The sequence below is a fragment of the Sceloporus occidentalis genome, unplaced genomic scaffold, assembly GCF_023333645.1.
Source record: "Sceloporus occidentalis isolate IW3139 unplaced genomic scaffold, rSceOcc1.0.p SCAF_1, whole genome shotgun sequence".
Classification (NCBI taxonomy): Eukaryota; Metazoa; Chordata; class Lepidosauria; order Squamata; family Phrynosomatidae; genus Sceloporus; species Sceloporus occidentalis.
The window spans coordinates 256,109,909-256,130,334 of NW_028316981.1; the positions used below are offsets into that span (position 1 = coordinate 256,109,909).

General features: G+C 40.6%; 2 protein-coding genes across 2 annotated transcripts in view; one reads left to right on the plus strand and one right to left on the minus strand.

Annotated features, from left to right (window-relative positions):
• The window catches only part of REEP5 (receptor accessory protein 5), a 29,611-nt gene extending 24,549 nt beyond the window's left edge, over positions 1–5,062 (plus strand). Inside the window, exons 4-5 of the mRNA XM_089492222.1 lie at positions 1,554–1,722; positions 3,293–5,062. Coding sequence (XP_089348348.1) covers positions 1,554–1,722; positions 3,293–3,342 — 219 coding nt within the window. The 3' untranslated portion in view covers positions 3,343–5,062. The remainder of the gene's footprint in view (positions 1–1,553; positions 1,723–3,292) is intronic.
• A 6,124-nt stretch (positions 5,063–11,186) lies between these two features.
• On the minus strand, positions 11,187–15,279 carry SRP19 (signal recognition particle 19). The gene is made up of 5 exons (XM_089492233.1): positions 15,178–15,279; positions 13,334–13,409; positions 12,355–12,426; positions 11,832–11,943; positions 11,187–11,504 (listed from the first exon to the last, which is right to left on the minus strand). The coding sequence occupies exons 1-5, from the start codon at positions 15,216–15,218 to the stop codon at positions 11,371–11,373; spliced, it is 435 nt and encodes a 144-aa protein (XP_089348359.1). The 5' UTR covers positions 15,219–15,279; the 3' UTR covers positions 11,187–11,370.
• Positions 15,280–20,426: the final 5,147 nt, after the last annotated feature.

Consider the following 20,426-nt stretch of genomic DNA (forward strand, 5'->3'; position numbering starts at 1 on the left):
TTGGGATCCATCTAAACTTTTCCTGGTGGTTAAGTCTCATGATTATTTTTTTTCATTTCTTAAACCTTTCATCGTTTGGGTTAGAAGAGCTTATCTTAAATCTAAGCTCTCCAGTAAGAGAAGAATCACATGTGTGCCTGCCTCTTCCTGCATACATACTTTATTAGGATCACAGATCAGACATAAGGGAAATGGTGGTGGGGCAATAAGAAATCACTGTGAGGACAGGTTGTATAATTTCCCCATCAGATAGAGAATGGAGAGCTAGTGTGATGTAGTGGTTTGAGCATTAAGCTTTGGGTCTGGAGAACAGTTTAAATCGCTGCTCAGCCATGGAAACCCACTGGGTGACCTTGGGCAAGTCACACTGTCTCAGTGTGTGAGGAAGGCAAAGGCAAACATCTTCTGAACAAAATTACCCATAAAACCCTATCAAGAGTTGCTCTAAGTCAGACATGACTTGAAGGCAAACAAGAAGATTAAGAATGGCTTGCTTTTGTTCTCTCCATGTGTATTTTCAAAGGACTAATCATTTATTCCCCTAACATCCAAACTCTTTTCATTATGAGATAGGACGCACTTACTGCTTTTCTGTAGTTTTTCTCTCCTTGTCTTGGGACATAAGAGTTCCAGGGACAAACTTGAATCATTTCTTTGGGATATCAGTGTTTATGTTGTCCCTTTGTTTGGAGGTAATCACTCTAATTGTACATTTTCCCAACAGAGTGAAACACTTTTATGACTGAAAAGTGGGGAATGTCCTAAAGAAGGGATGGGCAGTGTTATGTAATGGTTTGAGTGTTGGACTACAGGAGACATGGGTTTGAATCCCCACTCAGCCATGGAAACCCACCAGGTGACCTTGAGCAAGTCAGAGTCTCTTCAAGACAATGGCAAATCTCCTTTGAACAATCTTCCTGAGAATGATAGGGTTGCCATAAGTCAGAGCAGACCTGATGGCATCTAATAGCAAGGAATGGGCCACATGTAGCTCTCCAGATGCTTTTTTTCATTGCAGTTTCCTCACCATTGTGCAGGGAGGCTAGTAAATATGGGAATTGTACCATTAACACCTGAAGGGCCATAGTGTTCCCTCCTTCCCTAAGTGATGTTACAAATTTTCTAGGTGTATTATGAGAAAATCACTATTTGAGTATTCATTTTCTCTGATTATGAAAAGAAATGCAAAGATAAACTGATGTCTTGTAGGGGAATACACTCAATATGTATGTCTTAAAACATGCAGCTAAGTTTTTCTTATGTCGTGGAAGCTTGCAAGTATGACGATACAAGCAACACACACAAGCCTACAGGGTTTTCAGAGAGCTTCAGAGCCTTATTATCCATACACTAGAGGTTGGTGGGAAACTGAAAATTGCTTGCCCCTGGCTCCCTAGTGAGATCAATGGGAGAAGTGAATGCAATTTAAACTAAGGTACACCTGATATTGATAGCTCAGTGATACTGTTCATGACATCAGAATTATAGCTCCTTTTGTACCACGACCACAAGGCAGGGTTACCATCTTTGTTTCTCACTTTGTTTTTCTGCAGTGTGGCTTTCTGATTTGGTGCATGGCTCCAAGTCCTTCAAATGGAGCTGAGTTTCTTTATCATCGCATCATCCGCCCTTTCTTCCTGAAGCATGAGGCGCAACTGGATAGCGTAGTGAAGGATCTGAAAGACAAAGCTGCAGAGACAGCAGACACCATCACTAAAGAAGGTGAGGCAAGGCCAATATGGTCACCTTCTACTTATACTTAGTATACCTTGTGGATGATTATGCATTTGTAACTAGTTCTGGACCAAAATGATGTGAGGGAAGGAAAAAATAACACAGTGAAACATACTTCAGGATGTGAGGCTTTAAAAAAAAACTTCCTATGTAGTCTAAAATCATTTTTTGTTGGTGTTAATGACCTAAGTGGACAGAATTTATCTATCTTCTGTTCATACATAGTTGCATTGGCTTTGGTCAATTTCAAGGTGTATGTAACTCCCTTGTTTGACAGGCTTCTGGGCCCAATTCACTGTCTGACAGCTTATATCTCCCTATACGTACCTGCTAGTCTTAGGATCCTCAAGGAAAAGCTTTCCCTTGGCTCCACCACCATCACAGAGCAGAGCCTTCTCAGTGGTTGTTCCCAGCCGGTGGATTTCGCTTCCACAGGAGGCTAAGCTGCCCCCCCTGCTTTTCTTTCACTGCCAGGCAAAGACTTTGAATTTTATTCAGACAGGCATTTAATTATTAATTGGTTACAGGGAGCTTTTTTTTTTACTAGGCGTTGCACTATACTTTACAGGAAAAAGTACAGAAGTATATTGCACTTTATTGCTGTTTTAAAATGCTTTTTAAAATATACTGCTTAAAATATAATAGTACTTTAACTTTTCTTACCAGTTTTTAAACTAACCCACCTTGAGTATCATGCTGGGGAAAAGTTGGCATTTAAATAAACTAAATAGCGTAGTGAAGCTGAACTGTTTTTTCTGTACAATTTCATCATTGCACCATATCAGCATAGGATTGGGACCAAGTCCTGAAGTCCAGCATTTACTTTTCTAGTCCAGGTGTTTCAAACTGCATAGACAATACTAGATGAAATCAAACAAATAGAATTAGGCAGGAGAATTTCCACTAGGTCAAAATATGAGGGTTTTTTCCCATCCTGATTACTCTCTCTTTTTTCTCCTGAATAAAAGCAGCAGAATGAACTGTTCAGGCAATTTGGTGCAAATATTTAATTAATATACTGAGCACAAGGAATTTAAAAGCATTTACTGGTACTCATTTTTATGTAGGATGTTTTTCCAAGGATGGAATGACTCCAGAAGTTTAAAAACCTACCACCTAGAAATAGTCACATTTCCTTTGCTATCCCTGTCCCTGTTTTTTTGTTTGTTTGTTTTAAAGATTCCTGCTGCTCCTGAAACTTTCAACACAGTTTTGCATCTCTACTCATATTAGTAATACAGTGCAATATTGGGTTATTTGTTAATTCTGGCTAGAATCCTGTTGCGGACAATTAGAATTTGGCAGTTCTGTAATGTCTGTATCCCAAAAGTGCTGCTGTTACGTTACTACTTAGGGGAGGGAGCCAGCAAAGTGACTGATTCACAACAGGACCAATGCACATTGGGACACTCTTGCTGGTGTCCATTACACAGCCTTGCAATGCACTAACAGGGTTTCTTAGCACGTCTATTGTGTTGCGAAGTATATGTAAAGTTACATAATGCATACCGGATAGAAGGCTCCAGTATCTGCTATAAAAATATTTTTTCCTTTTCAGCTAAAAAAGCCACAATCGGTTTACTCGGTGAGGAGAAGAAGACTACCTAAAACAGTAACTGGAAGCGAAGTTTCAAGTTTCTTCGTCACTTCCCTTACACAGCTTGATGTTTTGGGAGACTGTGATATAGTACTTTGAATAATGTTGCCTTGTAAACATTTTTGATTTTATTAAAGGAATGTGTTGTAAGATTGCTTGCCTTTTTTGCAGATCTCTTAAAGTAAGCATTTTTATTTAAAACCAGTGCAGTGGGTGGCATCTAAAGCTTATATGGATTAGTCTATTCATCTCCGGAGCAGAAAAACAACTTTAAGCAATGTCTTGTCTTGCTGTTTATGTGAAATTTAAATAAAATATGCCACAGACTCTCTTACACTCTTTCTTTGTGAATGCAATATCCATATATAAATGTTCCATACTTTACTAGTTCTTGTTGTAATGTATATTTGATATCTACATATAATAAGAATGACATTAATGACAGTGTCTTTGTAAATATACAAGGAATAATGTTATTGTGTTACTGTGTGTCCCTTTCTATGACCACATAACCAAGAATGTTGTAAACATTGAAGTCAGGTTATAGTGTTGTATGTTGCAATTCCTTATTGCTGCACATATTTCCAGTAACTTGCAGTATTTGGCCTTGTACATCTTTAAAATTTTATACCCTTAATTTTTTCCTTCTATGGCTGTCATACTTTGGATATATCATAAGATGATGTAACTGACTGGAAGAACTGATAATACTTGATAAAAGTGGAAGACAGTAGGAAAAGAGGAAGGTTGCACCTCAGGTGGGTAGACTCAATCAAGGAAGCCACAGTCCTGAGTTTGCAAGACCTGGGCAAGGCAATTGATGATCAGGGCTCTTGGAGGTCTCATTCATACAGTTGCTAAAAGTTGAAGTCAACTTGATGACATCTTTAAGTGTACTAAAAAGGGCCCATGCTAGGAAAAAAATTCCTGGTTTTGGTTGAATCAAGCATCTGATAGGTGGGTGGGAGAGGGAAAGAATGTTCCCCATCTATTTCACCTAAGTTTCATTCTGCTTCAGCATAGCAGGGCTTCTAGTAATACAGGTATTGATGAATGTTTGTGGTCCAAGTGCAAATTTACTCAAAAATGATAGTATGAAGCACAGTATTGTTCTCTGGCAAAGGCTTCCCCATTAGAAAGTTATCAGTAAAGTGCTCCTTCGCTCTTCTTTGTGGCTTATTCCAGACCTTAAAATGTCCACCTCTTTTACTTTTGATCAAAAGGTGGCCAGATAAATATGGAATGATGGTATAGCGTATAAAGATGAGCAATTAGGATAGCCACTTCATGGAAGGAAGGATTTCTATTTTACAAACAGAAATTATTTAAAATACTGCTGAGGTTATGCGTGTGTGTGTGCCTTCAAGTCACCTGTCAACTTATGGCAACCCCATTAATTTCATAGGTTTTTCTTAGGCAGAGGTGGTTTTCCAGTTCCTTCCTCTGAAATATAGCCTACAGCCCCTGATATTTATTAGCAGTCTCCCATCTAAATACTAAACAGGGCTGACTCTGCTTAGTATCCAAGATCAGAAAAGATTTAGTACCTTTAGGGTATTTAGGCCAAGATGACAACTTCTTTTATAAACCTTTCTACTGGCCTGATTATGCACCTCTTGCTCAGTTTAAAATCTCATCACTACTCACTGAACTGTATCCAGGCTTTGAAAGCTTGCATCATGTGTTTTGTGCATTTTGATTGGCCCAATAAAAGTATCACTGTTTGGTGGATTTTGGATGTTGTTATAGTATCCATATCTGTGGTACTTGTCAGAATGTTAACTCACTACATGAACTCGAACGTCTAAAATCTCCTCTTCCATCAAATGTAGAATGACTTCTGCTAGCTGCTAGAAGAACACCATTCCACAGAATTATTATTATTAACCTTTATTTATAAAGCGCTGTAAGGGAGTGACCATGGATCTTCAGTCCCAAGAACCATCTAGGTCAAATTCTCCACTACTGGCCAATTCAATATCCTTGGAAGTTGGCAAAACATGATGGTGTGAAGCAACTTTTGCAATTTAGCCTCAAAATTTAGTAATGGGAGATACTGCTCTGACTATATGGAAGACTGGGACTATTCTGTATCCATGCAGCTGAGATTTTTATAAAGCTACCTTACAAGCTGCCTAACTCTATATCTTGTAATTAATTCTATAATGCTGTCACAGAGCTTTTCCAACTAATTACAGAATTATGCCAATGGGAAAAGAGAAGGCACACAGAATGTTCCATACACCTTATTTTGAATAAACTGTATTGTAGCAATTATATCGAATGAGTTGTGTATGATCATTATGCATGTAAACAGGAGAGACGACATATGTCCCTATAGCCTTGAACAATGCAAATTTGCAGCTTGCTTTGGAATGCTGTTGATGAAATACAAAGCAGCTTAACCTCAGTGCAGCAATCCAGAGAAAATAATCCTAGATCTCCAGCGTTCTTGCTGGACATCCAACAAGGCAACATCCTTTGTTTTCATGGTTGCAGAATTAGAGGCAAAGACTGCCCAGGCATTCCCTGCCCCATTCAGCTTTAAAATGGTCACGGGGGTACAGTGTGCTGAGAAACTGCCTTGCAAGGCGGAGGGCAAAAGAAACGCTACATGTAAGTCTATCTGTGGAGTGCTACACTCTATAACCATTTTGTAGGAACATAACCATCTATACATCTTACACAAATTACTCTTCAGATGAAAAGACCTATATAAGACATGGCACTGTCTTCCACCAGAAAAGCATACTATAGTGCAGCTATATATTTTAATTCTAACAGGCACATTTTAGCTGTTGCAGCCAGCCTTATTACTAGTCTGAAAACATGTGCCAGCCTTGAGCTACCATGGAGCTGACAAGAGAATGAGATTATACAGAACAGATGGTGGAATACACATTATTGGGCACTCCAGCAGTTACAACCAATCTAAAAAGACTGAAAAAACTAACATTCTAGCTGGAGAACTAGCTTACATACTGTGATATTCTGATTGTTTATTTTAATTCTTTGAGTAAATGTAAGTAGATCTTATTAAATTATGCCCTAGTATGGAGTACTGAGAAGAGGTTAGAAACACTTGATATCAAGAAGTCCAGCTAATATCACAAGGTAAGAAACAGCATGTACAAACAAGTGTGTTTTTCAGTGATGGTTCATTTTTGCATAGAAAGTTTGTGTATAATTACGTACACCACTTCAACATGGTAACGTATTAAAAGTATCACTGCAGCAGTTTTCATCTCTCCTTCAAATAACTACACCAGATTTAACATATGTAAGGGTTTTTACTCGCAAGTGTTAAGAAAATTTAGTATATTTTAACTGATCTGTGCTGAAGATGCAATGTACTTGGGACACATACAAATTAAAAAACCCAATGAACAACCAGTATCTTAAACTAATGTGTTCACATTTCTTCACAGATGTTCACACTGCATATAGAAAAACCTGATTTAATGGAATAAGACATATTATTAGAACATTTCAGTCCTGTCTTGTATCACAAGTATATACCTTTCCAAAGTTTCATAGTGAGATGTTTTATCTGTAAAAAGGATTAACAGTACTTGCTAGTGAAAGTGGTGGGCTGACTATAGCAAATACACGCACAAAAACCAGTTTGGAAGAGAAATCCCTCGATCCCAACAAACTGTTTGATAATTTAAAGATAGAAACAGCCAAGACATTCTAATACTTTGGATTACAAAGTGAATTCTAGAACCTGGATTAATGTTAGCTTTTACTGAAAGTCAGTGACAAGGCACTGCGAGTCATATTTTTCTGGATCAGAGTTACAGCATCAGGATGGGTCCAACAAATGAGTCAAGCATGCTTCATGTTACAGGAAAAGGCCATATAAACAAAATAAATTAGAAATTGTCATGACAGACCAGCCTGTCTCAGCCTTTTTACTGTGTAGCAACACTTTCATGTAATGTTCAGGTCCCTGCATAAAAATTATTGTATCTACAAAGCTCGAAAAAGGGATTTTTAAAAATCATAATCTCTTAAAAAACTGTTAGTGACCTCACACAGAAACCATTATCAACCAGCATTCCCTGTAACCCTAGGTTTCTGTGTAAGGTCACTAAGGGTTTTGCAAGAGATTGTGATTTTTAAAAACCCAAGCCATCACCCCATGCACCCAAGGCAGAAAGCACTTTGACTGTGTATTCTGCATTGCAGGTGGGTGAACTGGATGACCTTTGTGGCCTCTTGCAACTCTGATTCTAAATGGTCAGACCAGATATATGCCAGTTCTTGCCATTTTGGTGAGAGGTTGAGCCTGGGTCATCAGTTGGGACAAACTGATAGTTGAGGTTTGTTCTCCATCCAAGTACAAAAAGCAAAGCTACTTTCACCATCAATTCCATTCCACTATACAAATGCCTATAATAGTAATTATGGCCCGTTACAAATGGGCCTAAAAGTGTGCGCTCCACGCGTGCTAGGGTTAGAAAGGGGCGTCCTTTCTAGACGCCCCTAACCCTAGCACGCACGGAGCGCACACAAAATGGCGGCAGCCGTTCCACACGGCCGCCGCCATTATGACGTCACGACTGTGCTGCCTCTATACGGGGCAGCGCAGACGTGACGTCGTCACGCCGCACCAGGGCGCATAGTGCGCCCATTCCCCGGCCACAAAAGGAGCTCCGAAACAGAGCTCCTTTTGCCATTTGTGTCGCTGGGCACAGCCTTCAGACAGCTGCGCCCAGCGACGCAGAGGAGAAAGGGGCCAAGCGGCCCCTTTCTCCTCCTCCCTGCCGCTGCGGGGTGTCCTTGGGGCTTGAAACCCCAAGGACACTCCTTTCCAGGCTGCGGGGAAGGGGCCTTTTGCCGCTTCCCCACAGCCTGGAAAGCGGCGGATTGGGGCCTCAGCAGCTGCCGCTCTGGCCGCTGAGGCCCCGATCTGGCTGGGAAAGGGGCAGGTGCAGGCCGCCGCTTTTCGGTGGTCTGTAACCCGCCTATGTCCCAAAGTGGTTGTTACTGTAGTTGTTCTCTACTAGATTATAACATCTGTATTGCTAAAGCTATTTTATATTCCACTCTGCTTCCAGTTAGTGATGCCCTAGTTAGCCCTCTTGATTCCCTCCCCCTTTGATTACAGAAATATTTGAATGTATGAAACCAATGCAATTAAACAGAAAAGAAGCTATTCTAATGTATTGTTTTCCTACATTCAATTGCTTTGACGAATCTAATTAAACCTTTCAGTGTATCAAGTTAGCCATAGCTCATGAGAGTCCAAAATCAAGAGATTTTAAGGGTGTGAGAGATTTCTGTTTTCAACAGAAAAATAAGTTTTTCATCCAAACAGATTTCAAGCAAATGTAATGTGTCACTGTATCTTGCAACACCCTAGAATCTCACATTACTTTTTAATGCAGAAAAGTCACAAGTTATATTTGCCACTTTAGTTCCATTTCACATTATTCTTGTTGTCTGTGTCCTTGGGCAGCAAGTACTGACATACATATGCCAAAGCAATTGACGTAACCATCGACTTTCAGTCATAATTGCAAAACATTCCTTTAGACAAACCTTTCAATTATGCTTTCTGGACTTTAGTTGTAGCCATTTCAATTAGTCATCACATTTCTTTCACTGAAACACCCAATAGTAATGTTTTATGTATGCACAATTTATTTAATATTTTTTATAAATTAGCTTCAGCAGACTTTTTCTGGCTGCAAGGCTTTAAAACAGCATTGGGTAACCCTGTATCTCAGTCAAAACGGGGTCTCTGAGGACCCAAGGGCAGACACTGGGACTCTTCCTGGGCTGAAGAGTAAGAAAAGAGTTAAGCAGACAGATTCAAAGAGCACCTTCAGACAGCTGTAAAAAGTAGAACATATACAAGCAAGTTTTGTCATGCTGCATTAGGAAATGAATTTTCCGTGTGGCATTCTATGTGGCTTGAAAAAAAGGATACTGAAGCACTTTAATACACAGACTCTGTAAGGGTCTGCATTAGAAAGTATGCACGGTACTGTCTTGCTATCAACTGCTACTTTATTTATGTCACACCTTGCTTGCAGTATGGGAACCAAGGCAGCTCACAATATATATTCTTGGCTTGTGAACTATACTGTTCGCCAAATGTAAATGAACTCCTTACACCTAGGGATGGGACACCAATCTTGTTTATTCCCTATTATATATAAGATGACTCAACAAAGTAGCTTTCTTTAATCATGTGCTCTTGAGCTTGGTGTGATAAAGAAGCCTCAAAACCATGCATCTAAACAGAAAAGGCAAGGCTCTTGCATCTGGTGAACGTGCAAGTTAACAGGCTTATGCTGGAAGAAATGGGATGACCCACATGCCAGAGAAAAATGTTTTTGGTCATGATTTTGAGACCTGCCAAATAAGCAAAGCAGTGAAGTTTCTTCTGTCATCTGGTTCCACAGACAATATGACTCAAGGCTCAGAGCTGAAAACATGTAGTGATTAGTGATACAAAAACATTAAATATATGCATTGAATTTATAAACATAATCCCTTCACCTGACAATTTACACACTTCTTTCTACACTGAAGTGTTTTGTATGTTTCTATAATGTTTAATACGTGAAGAAGAGCTTAGTGACACCCTAAATATTTTCAATACATGATGCTAAGGAAGCAGCAGAAACTACCTGCAGACACGTGCAGGGTTAAAAGATAAGATTTAGCTCTGGTCATCAGGAACTTTTAAAAAAAGGAATAACGTATATAGAACTAGAGTGTGAATTCTGCTTTCAGTTCTGTACGTTACATTTGATAATACTGCCACCTAGAGAAGGTTAGCAAAACTTTTCGTTAACAAAAGCAAGAACTTCAGTGGGCTTGATGGTTACACCTATATCACTAGTGGGTCAGGATCTAGTGGATCAGGATTGAGTCACAGCCTGACTAAAGAGTGGTTAAAATAGCATTGCCTCCTTACAAACAGAGCATAAAAGCATAAGGGGTTCCCACATGCATACCTGGAGTACAGTGGGTCTGGGCTCTGCGGTGATTGACGACTAATAATCTATACTAAATAGGGGACCTGGAAGGCCGTGAACAGGAACCACGTTGGTTACACAAAACATTAGTTTTTAAATATGTAAAGAGGATTGATTTAGATGAGCCACAACACCACTGCTCCCAACACAATCAGAATCTAAATATACAGTAGCATGCTTAAACACTAACAATTGTCTAATGGGTCATAATTCTGTTTTTGTAATCCAGTCAATGCATAACTATAATCTCAAGTAGCCGCAAGATATGCAAGTTTGTATGTTCAGTTTATCCTTCAGGTACAGTTCAACTCCTCTAATTATAATCACAAACGAAGTTTTTGTTAAAATGCTAAATCATGAAATATATTGATGAAAAAACATCAGTAGGTGTTACTTGCTCAAATCAATATAACACGTGTCATTGATTCCTGACTATGAGTGAATGTGCTAGTTTCATTCAAGTACCTTAGCATCCCACACTGTTGAAAGATAGGCAAATTCTACACATGTAGTACGTATAGATGTTGTAGCATTACTCAGCTGTGAGATATCTTTAGTTTACCCAGCTCCACTAAAGAATGTTTCAGTAGTAAAACTTAATAATATTTTAGATAGGGAAGATTAAAGGTGGCCTTTCAAAACAGTTTAATTCAAATATTGCTTTGCTCTGTTTTACTAAAGAGGGGAAAATGAATTAAGGGCCCCATCAAACACTAAATTAACCATCCCACTGTCATTTACCTTAATCTGGACCTCATCCAACACAACCAGTGTTATAATCTGCATCCATTTCAGATGTATTTCTACCAGTTACAAACAACTCCCCCCCCCCCCATTTGCTGCAAGTACTAAAGCAGACATTTCTTGAGATGATCACATATGGATCAATTGTAATTAGATGTGAGTTAAATACATTCTAGTTTAGAAATTACCACACAACAGATGCAACAGTTCTTGTTTGTTGCTCCAACTTGTACATCAGAAGTCTTTATTGCCCAGCATCCATGTTCATCTTTATATATGGTATTTTTGCCAGCCATTCTCTCATTTCTTCTTCTTTCCTTTACCTTTCTTGCCTCCCTCTCCTTGCTGTAGACTTTGGTCACTACCTCCCATTTTCTGTGTCCTTGTTTTTAGTTTGGGGATTGTTTCTGCAGCATACAGCATCACTGCCTTACCTAAAATAAGTGAGAAGGGAAAATGAGGGAAAGAGCATTCAAGAAGATTTGTCATCACCACTGCTGTCCTTACATCTTCAACTGATAGCTGCAAAGGGAACAGTCAAAAACTGGAAATCAGCCTTTCAGTGGGATTGCTACTTACGTGCAAGCAAATTACTCTTTCATACAAAAATATGTTTTGTTGGAATTAGTTTGCTTCTTGGCTACTCTAGCCAAGAATTAATAGAACTATAAAAAATGAAGGAGGAACGTATTATATGTACACTTATGTTTTAATCACTTAAGTTCAACTTTTTGGGAAAAAAATGTTATATGCTCACTCACGTGTAGGAAATTGAGGTTGACATGGATTGCCATCTTCCTCCTTGAGCTGAATCCGGACTCTGCCCCTGTACTGTGCATCACGGTTCCACTCCCTGGGATACATTTTGTTTTTCTAGCAATTTGGGAAAAGTTGACAATTTTACTGTACACGAATCCTAAAATCCTAAACTTATTTACTCTTGCATAGGATCTACTACACTCAGCAGAACCTCTTTGTAAAGCTGCTTAGGAATGTGCTGCATTTTACAATATGCTGCACATGCATTATCTTGATAATTCTTACAACAGTTCTGTAAAGCATCCCATTATTCTCATATTACAGATTGTCTGAATTGCTAATCAGAATTCACAGCTAAGAGCAAGGATTTCAAGTGCAGAGATAATTATTTTAATATCTATTTAAATCTGTGGCTGCACTTAGTGCTACAATACGTACAATTAGGCAACATTCTCAAAGCATATTTCCTTTTTAATCAAGTCCAGTATAAACCATATTGGGAAATGAAAAGCATTCTTATATTACCTCCAAAAGCACATTCAGTCCAACTGCCACACATACATCCTGAATTTCTGTAGATGTTGGATTTTCTACTGCCTGTAAGAGTCAAACATTTTTGGTTAATGCCCATACATTTTATTTTATTAACTTTCTATTTAACTTTGAAACTCCTGTGCAAAGTGTGATTGAAATCAATTATAAAGAGGATTTGAAGGGTCCAACATTCTATCACAATACTTTTAAAAGATTCACTTATAAAGAAAGTCTGTTGTGTCTTGTTGATATGAGGGAAAATACATTAACATTCCTAAAACATATTGATGAGCAACTCACTACAAAGAACAATTTAGATATTTAAAAGCAAAGATGTAGAAATAGATAATGTAAGATAGCAACCTTTTAAAAATATTAACAGACTATAAGATAATATAACTTTAAATAAGCTGTTAGTAGCTGGAAGACAATGACTCATGCTTGTTGCCTTTTATTTTCAGTAATGGGAAAAGACACATAGACAGGTTTAGCAGCACTCCAAACAGTGAACAGCAGCTCCCAGCATTCCTAGTCACTAGCTATGCTGGCTAGGGATGCTGGAAGTTGCAGTCCAATATCTTAAAGAACACACAATTTGTAACAGTCCAGGGAAAAAACAAGGACCTTTCACAAGGACAGTCACCCAGGAGCCAGGAAACTGGTGGGAAAGTCCCAACTCTGCTACCGCTGGATACCTGAAGTACACAGTCATATTTTGCTTTTGTTTGTTTATTTATTTTAAAAAAACTGAGTTATGCTAAAATAAGACATATTTTAGAATAATTAATGAAATGTTTAAGAGCATGCACCCTAACATTGGTAAAACTTTACTCCCTACAATTCCTAAGCACATTTCATCTTTGGTGTTGGATAGGAGGTTTCAAATGCTGCAGAATATGAAAACTGAGATTCTGCCAAGTATAGCCCTCCTGCAAAACACTGACAAAGACTTTACATAATACTGCCTTACTTTGTCAAGAGGTATTCTTCTTCCTTCTGCTATTGTCTTCTTGTTATTTATGTAGGCTGGATATATACAGATGAACCTAAGCCAAGAAAGAATACGTTAAGCTTTGGTATGTTCAGAACCACATTTATTATCAGTATTATAAGATGCAAGCTCAGATTCAGCATCAGGTTCCCTGGTTAAGGTGTAGTTACAGGTCTAGATTCATAGGGCTGGGAGATCACAAAGGCCATCCGGTCCAGCCCCATTCTGCCATGCAGGAACTCATAACCAAAGCACTCCTGACAGATGACTATCCAGCCTCTGTTTAAAAGCCTCTAAAGTACGATATAATCAGAGAAGCAGAATTTTAATTTGTCAAGCATAATTACTTACGAAGGATAAAAATAACTATGGATTGCTGACCGATCTTCATTTACTCTCGAACTCTTCTTTTTCCTTTTGGTACCCATTGCACAAGACATTGTTTGGGTTAGAGCATTATTTTATTAACCTTACTCTGGCCCCTGCTAGAAAAGCATTTACAGCTCTAAGATACCAATGTATGTCTTCTGCATATTTGATGGGAAGATATAATAATGCTCCTGTCCATCTAAGACTATGTATCTGCAAAACCAGGGAAGTGGAGGATATCGAACATTACCTTTTATACTGTCCTCTGTGTATATCTCCTAGACAAAGGTTTCTTGACTGTATTTTGAAATCCCTTTGCGGTAGATCTTGCTTTCAGCAGACTTGTGTCCTTTTGGCTGGCAACAATGCATTTGTTTCTTCTATGGTAGCAAAATTTGGTTTAGCTGCTAGCAAGACTTGGATCAGTTTTCTTGATGGGAATGACGGCAAAATGGAATTCTTTAATGCTCTTATTTTTATCTTTATTTCATCAAATTTTACTTTAATTTTTTTCTCCGTTTGATGCAGTATATTATTTATATAACGGGATAAAACTTAATAAATATATGAGGGAGTGTATTGTGCATTTCCGTCTGCAAAGGATTTTGAACCGGCATTGACATTCTCACACACTAATGGCATCTACGGATCTGTCCTTGGCTTTCCACTCCACCAAATGCATCTGAGGAAATAATAATAATAATAATATGACCGAAGTCTATGAAAACTCATGCTGCCAACTCCTTTCTCTCAGTGCGTCTGAAAGGTGCTGCAAGATCTCTCTACACAACAATGCTATATCTTTGAATTCAAGCAGTCAGTTTTTAAACCCAATAATGTACACTTTATGTGGAGAGTTCTTATGGAGGCACCTTTGAGACTCACTGGAGGGAAGAAGCTGGCAGCATGAGCTTTGGTAGGCTCCAGTCCACTTCCTCAGATGCATTTGCATTTAATAATGATTATGATAATAATGTACAGAGGGATGGATCTTCTTGTGGCACCTTTGAGACCAAATGAAAGAAATAAATTGGCAGCAGGAGCTTCTGTGGGCTTTAGTCTACTTCCTCAGGTGCTCTGGGTCAGGGAACCAGCTGAAATCCTCAGTGCAACCAAGTGGCTCCCAAGCTTTAGCCCTCATTAGGTTTTGGACTTCAACTCCCAGAAGCCAACAGCCAGGGATTCTGGGAGCTGACGTCCAAAACATTTGGAGGACCAAAGTTTGGGCATCACTGCGAAATCACTTTGGGCCTCCAAACGTTTTGGACTTCAGCTCCCAGAATCCCTGGCTGTTGGCCCAAGTGGACAAGGCTTCTGGGAGTTGAAGTCCTAAGGACGCGTAGCACCAACCCTTGGGAACCCTGGTCTTATGAAGGCAGAGGAGCCCTTCCTTCCCTGTGGCTCTCTCTGTGGCTGGAGGGGCTTCCTCCCGGTGACTCCGCCCCCAGCCTTACCGGGACTTGTCGGTGGGCAGCGAGGACGCGGCCCAAGCCATGGCCTCCGGCAATTGAAGAGCCGCCCGCCACGGAGAGGAATGGAAGTGGGGAAACGTCACAGGACGTCCCGCCCTAGCAGCGCTGACGTCGGCTTGTCTGAATGGGCCACGGAGCTGTCACTCATAGAGCGAGGGAAAACATGACGCCACGACGCTTTTGTGACTTTCCGATCTCGCGAGAGTTTCTCCGCACGGCTTAGCCAATGAGGGGGCCGGGTGGGAAAGACGCGTAGAGCATAGAGATAAAACTGTAGAGAGCGCTACTATGTGATAGGAGACGGAACTTCCTGGTATTAATATTATTATTATTATTATTATTATTATTATTATTATTATTATTATTATATAATTATATTATAATAATATATATAATTATAATATATAATTAATAATATATAATAATTATTATGATTATTTATATTCCACTTTTTCTGGAGGGAATCAAGGCGGATTACAAAAAACACTATAGCAATAAAATATAATGAAGAATAAAAATAAAAAATTAATAAAAGAATAAAAATTCACAATTGTAAGCAGTCCCATGTCCCAGCCCTCATCATCATCATCATCATCATCATCATCAGGCTTTATTTATATAGCGCTGTAAATTTACACAGCGCTGGACAATTGAAATGGATAAAATAAACCTGCCTATAGTATACATTCTACAAAATAATCAAATATGATACATATTAGTACATTATTATTATTATTATTATTATTATTATTATTAGATATCTCTTTTGCAGTGGTCACAGGTGGTCAGGCCTCGTCTTCTGTTCCCTTATCTCTTGGAGTTCCTCAGGGCTCTGTTTTGGGTCCCTTTTTGTTTTCTCTCTACACATTGTCCCTAAGAAAACTCATTAGTTCTTTTGGCTTTTCCTATCATTTGTACGCCAGTGTCACTCAGCTGCATCTTTCCACCCCGACCTTTCTCCAGGTCTTTAACAGCAGCAAGTTTCATCTTGTCTTACAGCTGTCTCTCAGTGGATGTGGCATTGGCGCTTGAAGCTCAATATGTCCAAAACGGAGCTTTTCCTTTTCCCACCAACGTCTACTCTTCAATACTCCTTTTCTGTTTCTGTGGATGACATTTCTATTTGACCAGTCCAGGAAGCCCGTAGTCTTGGTTTCATTTTTTATTCTTCTCTGTCATGTATCCCCCAGATCCAGACCACAGCTAAGGCATGTAGATTCTTTCTCTACAATATTGCCAAAATCTGACCATTTCTATCTGCCTCTACTGCCAAGATTCTGGTCCATGCCCTAGTGGTATCACGAATTGATATATGTAACCTCCTTCTGGCTGGGCTTCCTCTTTCTCACCTCCGTCCTTTAATTTCTGTCCAGCATTCAGCTGCACGCATTATTACATCCACCCACTGCTTTGACCATATCTCTCGTTTATTGTCATCCCGTCATTGCCTCCCCCTCCCTTTCCATATTCAGTGTAAGCTTCTGTTGTTGACTTTTGAACCCCGGCATGGGCTGGCCCCTCCTTATTTATCAGACCTTCCTTCTCCTCACCTTCCCACCCACTAGTACTCAGCCGCACCAATATTCTGAATTTCTGTGTTATTTTCTTAACATTCATCTTTACCAGGAAGGTGACAAATAGGCCTTAAAGTAACCTGGCTGAGAAGGCCGTGTAAATCCATTTGGAAGTAGGGTTGCCATAAGTGAGGACCTCCAAACCAGGACAAATGTAGGACAAATGCAGGACAACATTTTCAAATGTAGGACACATTTTATAAAAATGGAGGACACGCAAAAAATTGAGGCTTTTTTAGAAATGTTAATATAAATCCATGTTTCTTAGGCATGATCAAAATGGAGGACGTTTTGACATTATTCGTAGACAGATCACGGAAATGTACTTCCCTTTCTGGCCACCCCCCTCTCCCCATTCCAAACAGCACATTTGAGCATTGAACATGGCTTTATTTTAACATTGCCTCTTGCATATTTCAGAGGCTTATTCCACAACCAAACCGTTTGCTCAAGGGACTTTGGTTTTCCTTCATTTTGACTTGTTTTGTCTGTATTCCTCCCCACTAAATAAAGGAGACATGAAATGGAGTTAATGGGTACAAGTTGTTAAACAAAAAAGTCTTGTGAGACTCTGTAGGCAAGAGGTGCACCATGTTAAGAACTGCATTAAGCACACTTAGTCTGCTGCCACACTGCTGTCACTCTCATCACTCCATCCTATGGAATCCTGGGATTTGTAGTTTGTTGTGGTGCCAAGGCTGGGCTTTGAAATCTCAGGCATAAGAGAGGCAAAAGGCTTGGGCTGCATCTACACTGGAGAAATAATCTGGTTTGAGACCACTTTAACTGTCTTGCCTGAATGCTATGGAATTCTGGGAATGGTGGTTTGTTCCAGCACCACAGCAGAATGGCAGTTAACCCCTGGAAAGCTCTCTGACCAAGGTGACCAATGCCCTCACCCCAAAATGTAGGGCACCTAAGCAAAAAAATGTAGGACATGGCCAAAAATAAAAGCTAAAAACACCCATGTACTTATAAATCCATGCTTCTTAGCCATGATCCAAATGGAGGACATTTTGAAATGTGACAGAAGAGGGCATGTCCTGGAAAAGGAAGAAGATGCCTGGTCACCTTGTCTCTGGTCCAAAATACACTGCAGAAATAAAACAATGCTGGACTGAAATGCCCAGAGTTCCTCACCAAAGCTGCATCCACACTGAGGAAATAATCCAGTTTGAGAGTGACTTAACTGTCCTGGGTTAGTGCTGGGGAATGCTGGGAATTGTAGTACATTGTGGCCCCAGAGCTATCTCTGACAGGGAGTCCCATAACCCTCCAAATGTAGTTGAACTGCAGTGCCCAGAATTCCTCCCCAGGTGCATCCACACTGAGGAAATGGTCCAGTTTGAGACTGCTCAGTGCTGGGGAATCCTGGGAATTGTAGTCTATTGTGGCCTCAGAGCCATCACTGACAGAGAAGTCTCAATGTCTCCCAAACACTAGCATTCCCAGGATTCCCTAGCACTGAGTTAAAGCAGTCTCAAAGTGGGTTATTATTCCTGCAGTGTGTGTGAGAGATATAAAAGCTAGGGAGTGGATTCATTTGGAGGATCTCTGTGTCCAAAACACACTGCTTGGACTGCCAGGGCTCAGTGCTATGGAATCCTGGGAATTGTAGTTGATTGTGGCACCAGAGCTCTCTGACAGAGAAGGCCAAAATGCCTCACAGACCCCAGAATTCCAGAGCATTGAGCTTTGGCAGTTAAAGGGGTCTCAAAGTGCAGGGGGGGGGGGAAGAGAAAAGCCAGGGAGTGTGAATGAGCTCTGAGAGGAGGAGGAGGGAGGGAGCCAAGGGAAGTGGCCAGGACCACCAGAGGAGCCCCTGCTTTTCCTCATCATCGCAGCCTTCTCACTGCTGGCAAGAGGCTCTGCCCCCAGCCAGGCAACGCCTCCATTCAGTCTCCTTTTGTCAAAAGAGCTCTGGTGCCACAAGAAACTACAATTCCCAGAATCCCATAGCACTGAGCCATGGATGTTTAAGGGGGGGGGGGCAAACTATTTCTGCAGCCTTTGCAACCCCAAAGCCTTCTATTATTTACCAGCAACTTGCAAGGCAAAATCTCTTCCTTCCAAGCCATTGAAAACCAACCCAAATGGAGGGCTGATTGCTTCTTTCCCATTAGTCAGCTTCGGGAGAAATTTGCATATTCCAAGGAAAGGTGTTTAGAGCCTCAAAAACGATCCTGTGATAAAGAATTACAACAATACTGAGTGCTATACATTTAAAAGATGAGGCATTTAGACTCCCAGGGAAACAGGAATGATTGATGGCCTTTTTTTCTTTGCTCACTGTAACCTGAAAGTAATGCCTTTTGCAGGGTATATATATCAAGTGGGCTGGCAATAGCTCTGAGTGGCAGATGTCTTTAAGACCTGCTCTCTAGGCTTAAGTCAGGCAGGGAGACGGGGAGGGTGGCACACAGCCATGGGGAGGGCTGGAGCTGCCTCCAGGGCCTTGCTGGGGGGAGGTCCCGGGGGAGGGGCCAAACTGGGGTGGGACCATGTGGCCCCGCCCCAAACTGGGAAAGTCCCGCCCCCAGGCGGGATATGGCAAGCCTATTTGGAAGTCTGTGACATGGAGACTGGAAATCATTCTCTGTCAATCAGTAGTGACTTTTTCTGCCATAGCCCTGATTTTCAAAAGGGAGAGAAAGGAAGGGGAAGAGTCTTGTGCCATATTTATGACAAAGGCTGCATCTGCACTGGAGAAATAATCTGGTTTGGTCCCGCTTTAGCTGCCATGGCTGAATGCTGATTTATTTTAGCATGACGTGATGTTATGACTCAGTGACCATCATGGTGTGTGGCCTGCTGCGTAGGGCCATGACCACGCTAAATTTCAACTAATATCTGGCCCTATACAGGTAGCAGGCCACACATCTGGTTTTTGCTGATCAGGATGATGGTCGGTGAGTCAAAGTGTTGCTATTCCACTTTAACTGCTCTGGTTGCATTCTGAGAATTGCAGTTCAATGAGGGGTATTTAGAATATTCAACCAGAGAGCTCTTAGGCCTCACTGAACTACAAACCCAAAAATGCAACAGGAGGCAGGCATGGGGTTGCCATAATTGTCCATTATTATTACCAGGGACAAAATGTAGGACAAATTCAAGACCAAACTGTAGGACAACTGCAGGAGAAAACTCAACCCAAAATGTAGGGCGTTCAAGGTCCTCAATTTTTCTTAAATGTCCTACATTTTGGGCTGAGTTTTGTCCTGCAGTTGTCCTACAGTTTGGCACCAGCCCCCTGCTCCATACAGGATCTTGCAGTGGTCCCCAAACTGTGCCCTTTAACAGATTTTGGACTTCAGCTCCCAGAAGCCCCAGCCATGTTGGCCAATTCTCGGGGATTCTGGGAGCTGAAGTCCCAAAGCCCTTAAAGGCCACAGTTTGGGGACCATTGCAAAGCATCCCCAGTGGGTACCTGTCCAGCTTCTCTTGGAAGACCTCTTGAGGATACTCCACAACTCTCTAGGCAATTGAATGATTCTTGTTCCTACCCTCAGAGGCAATAGAGAACAAACCTGCCCCTTCCTCTTTGCAGCAGCCCTTGAGATATTTAAAGATTGCAATGGAGTCACTCCTCAGTCTTCTCCTCCTCAAGCTGAATATGCCCACAGCTCACAATGAAATCAGTTTAAACAATTTAAAATG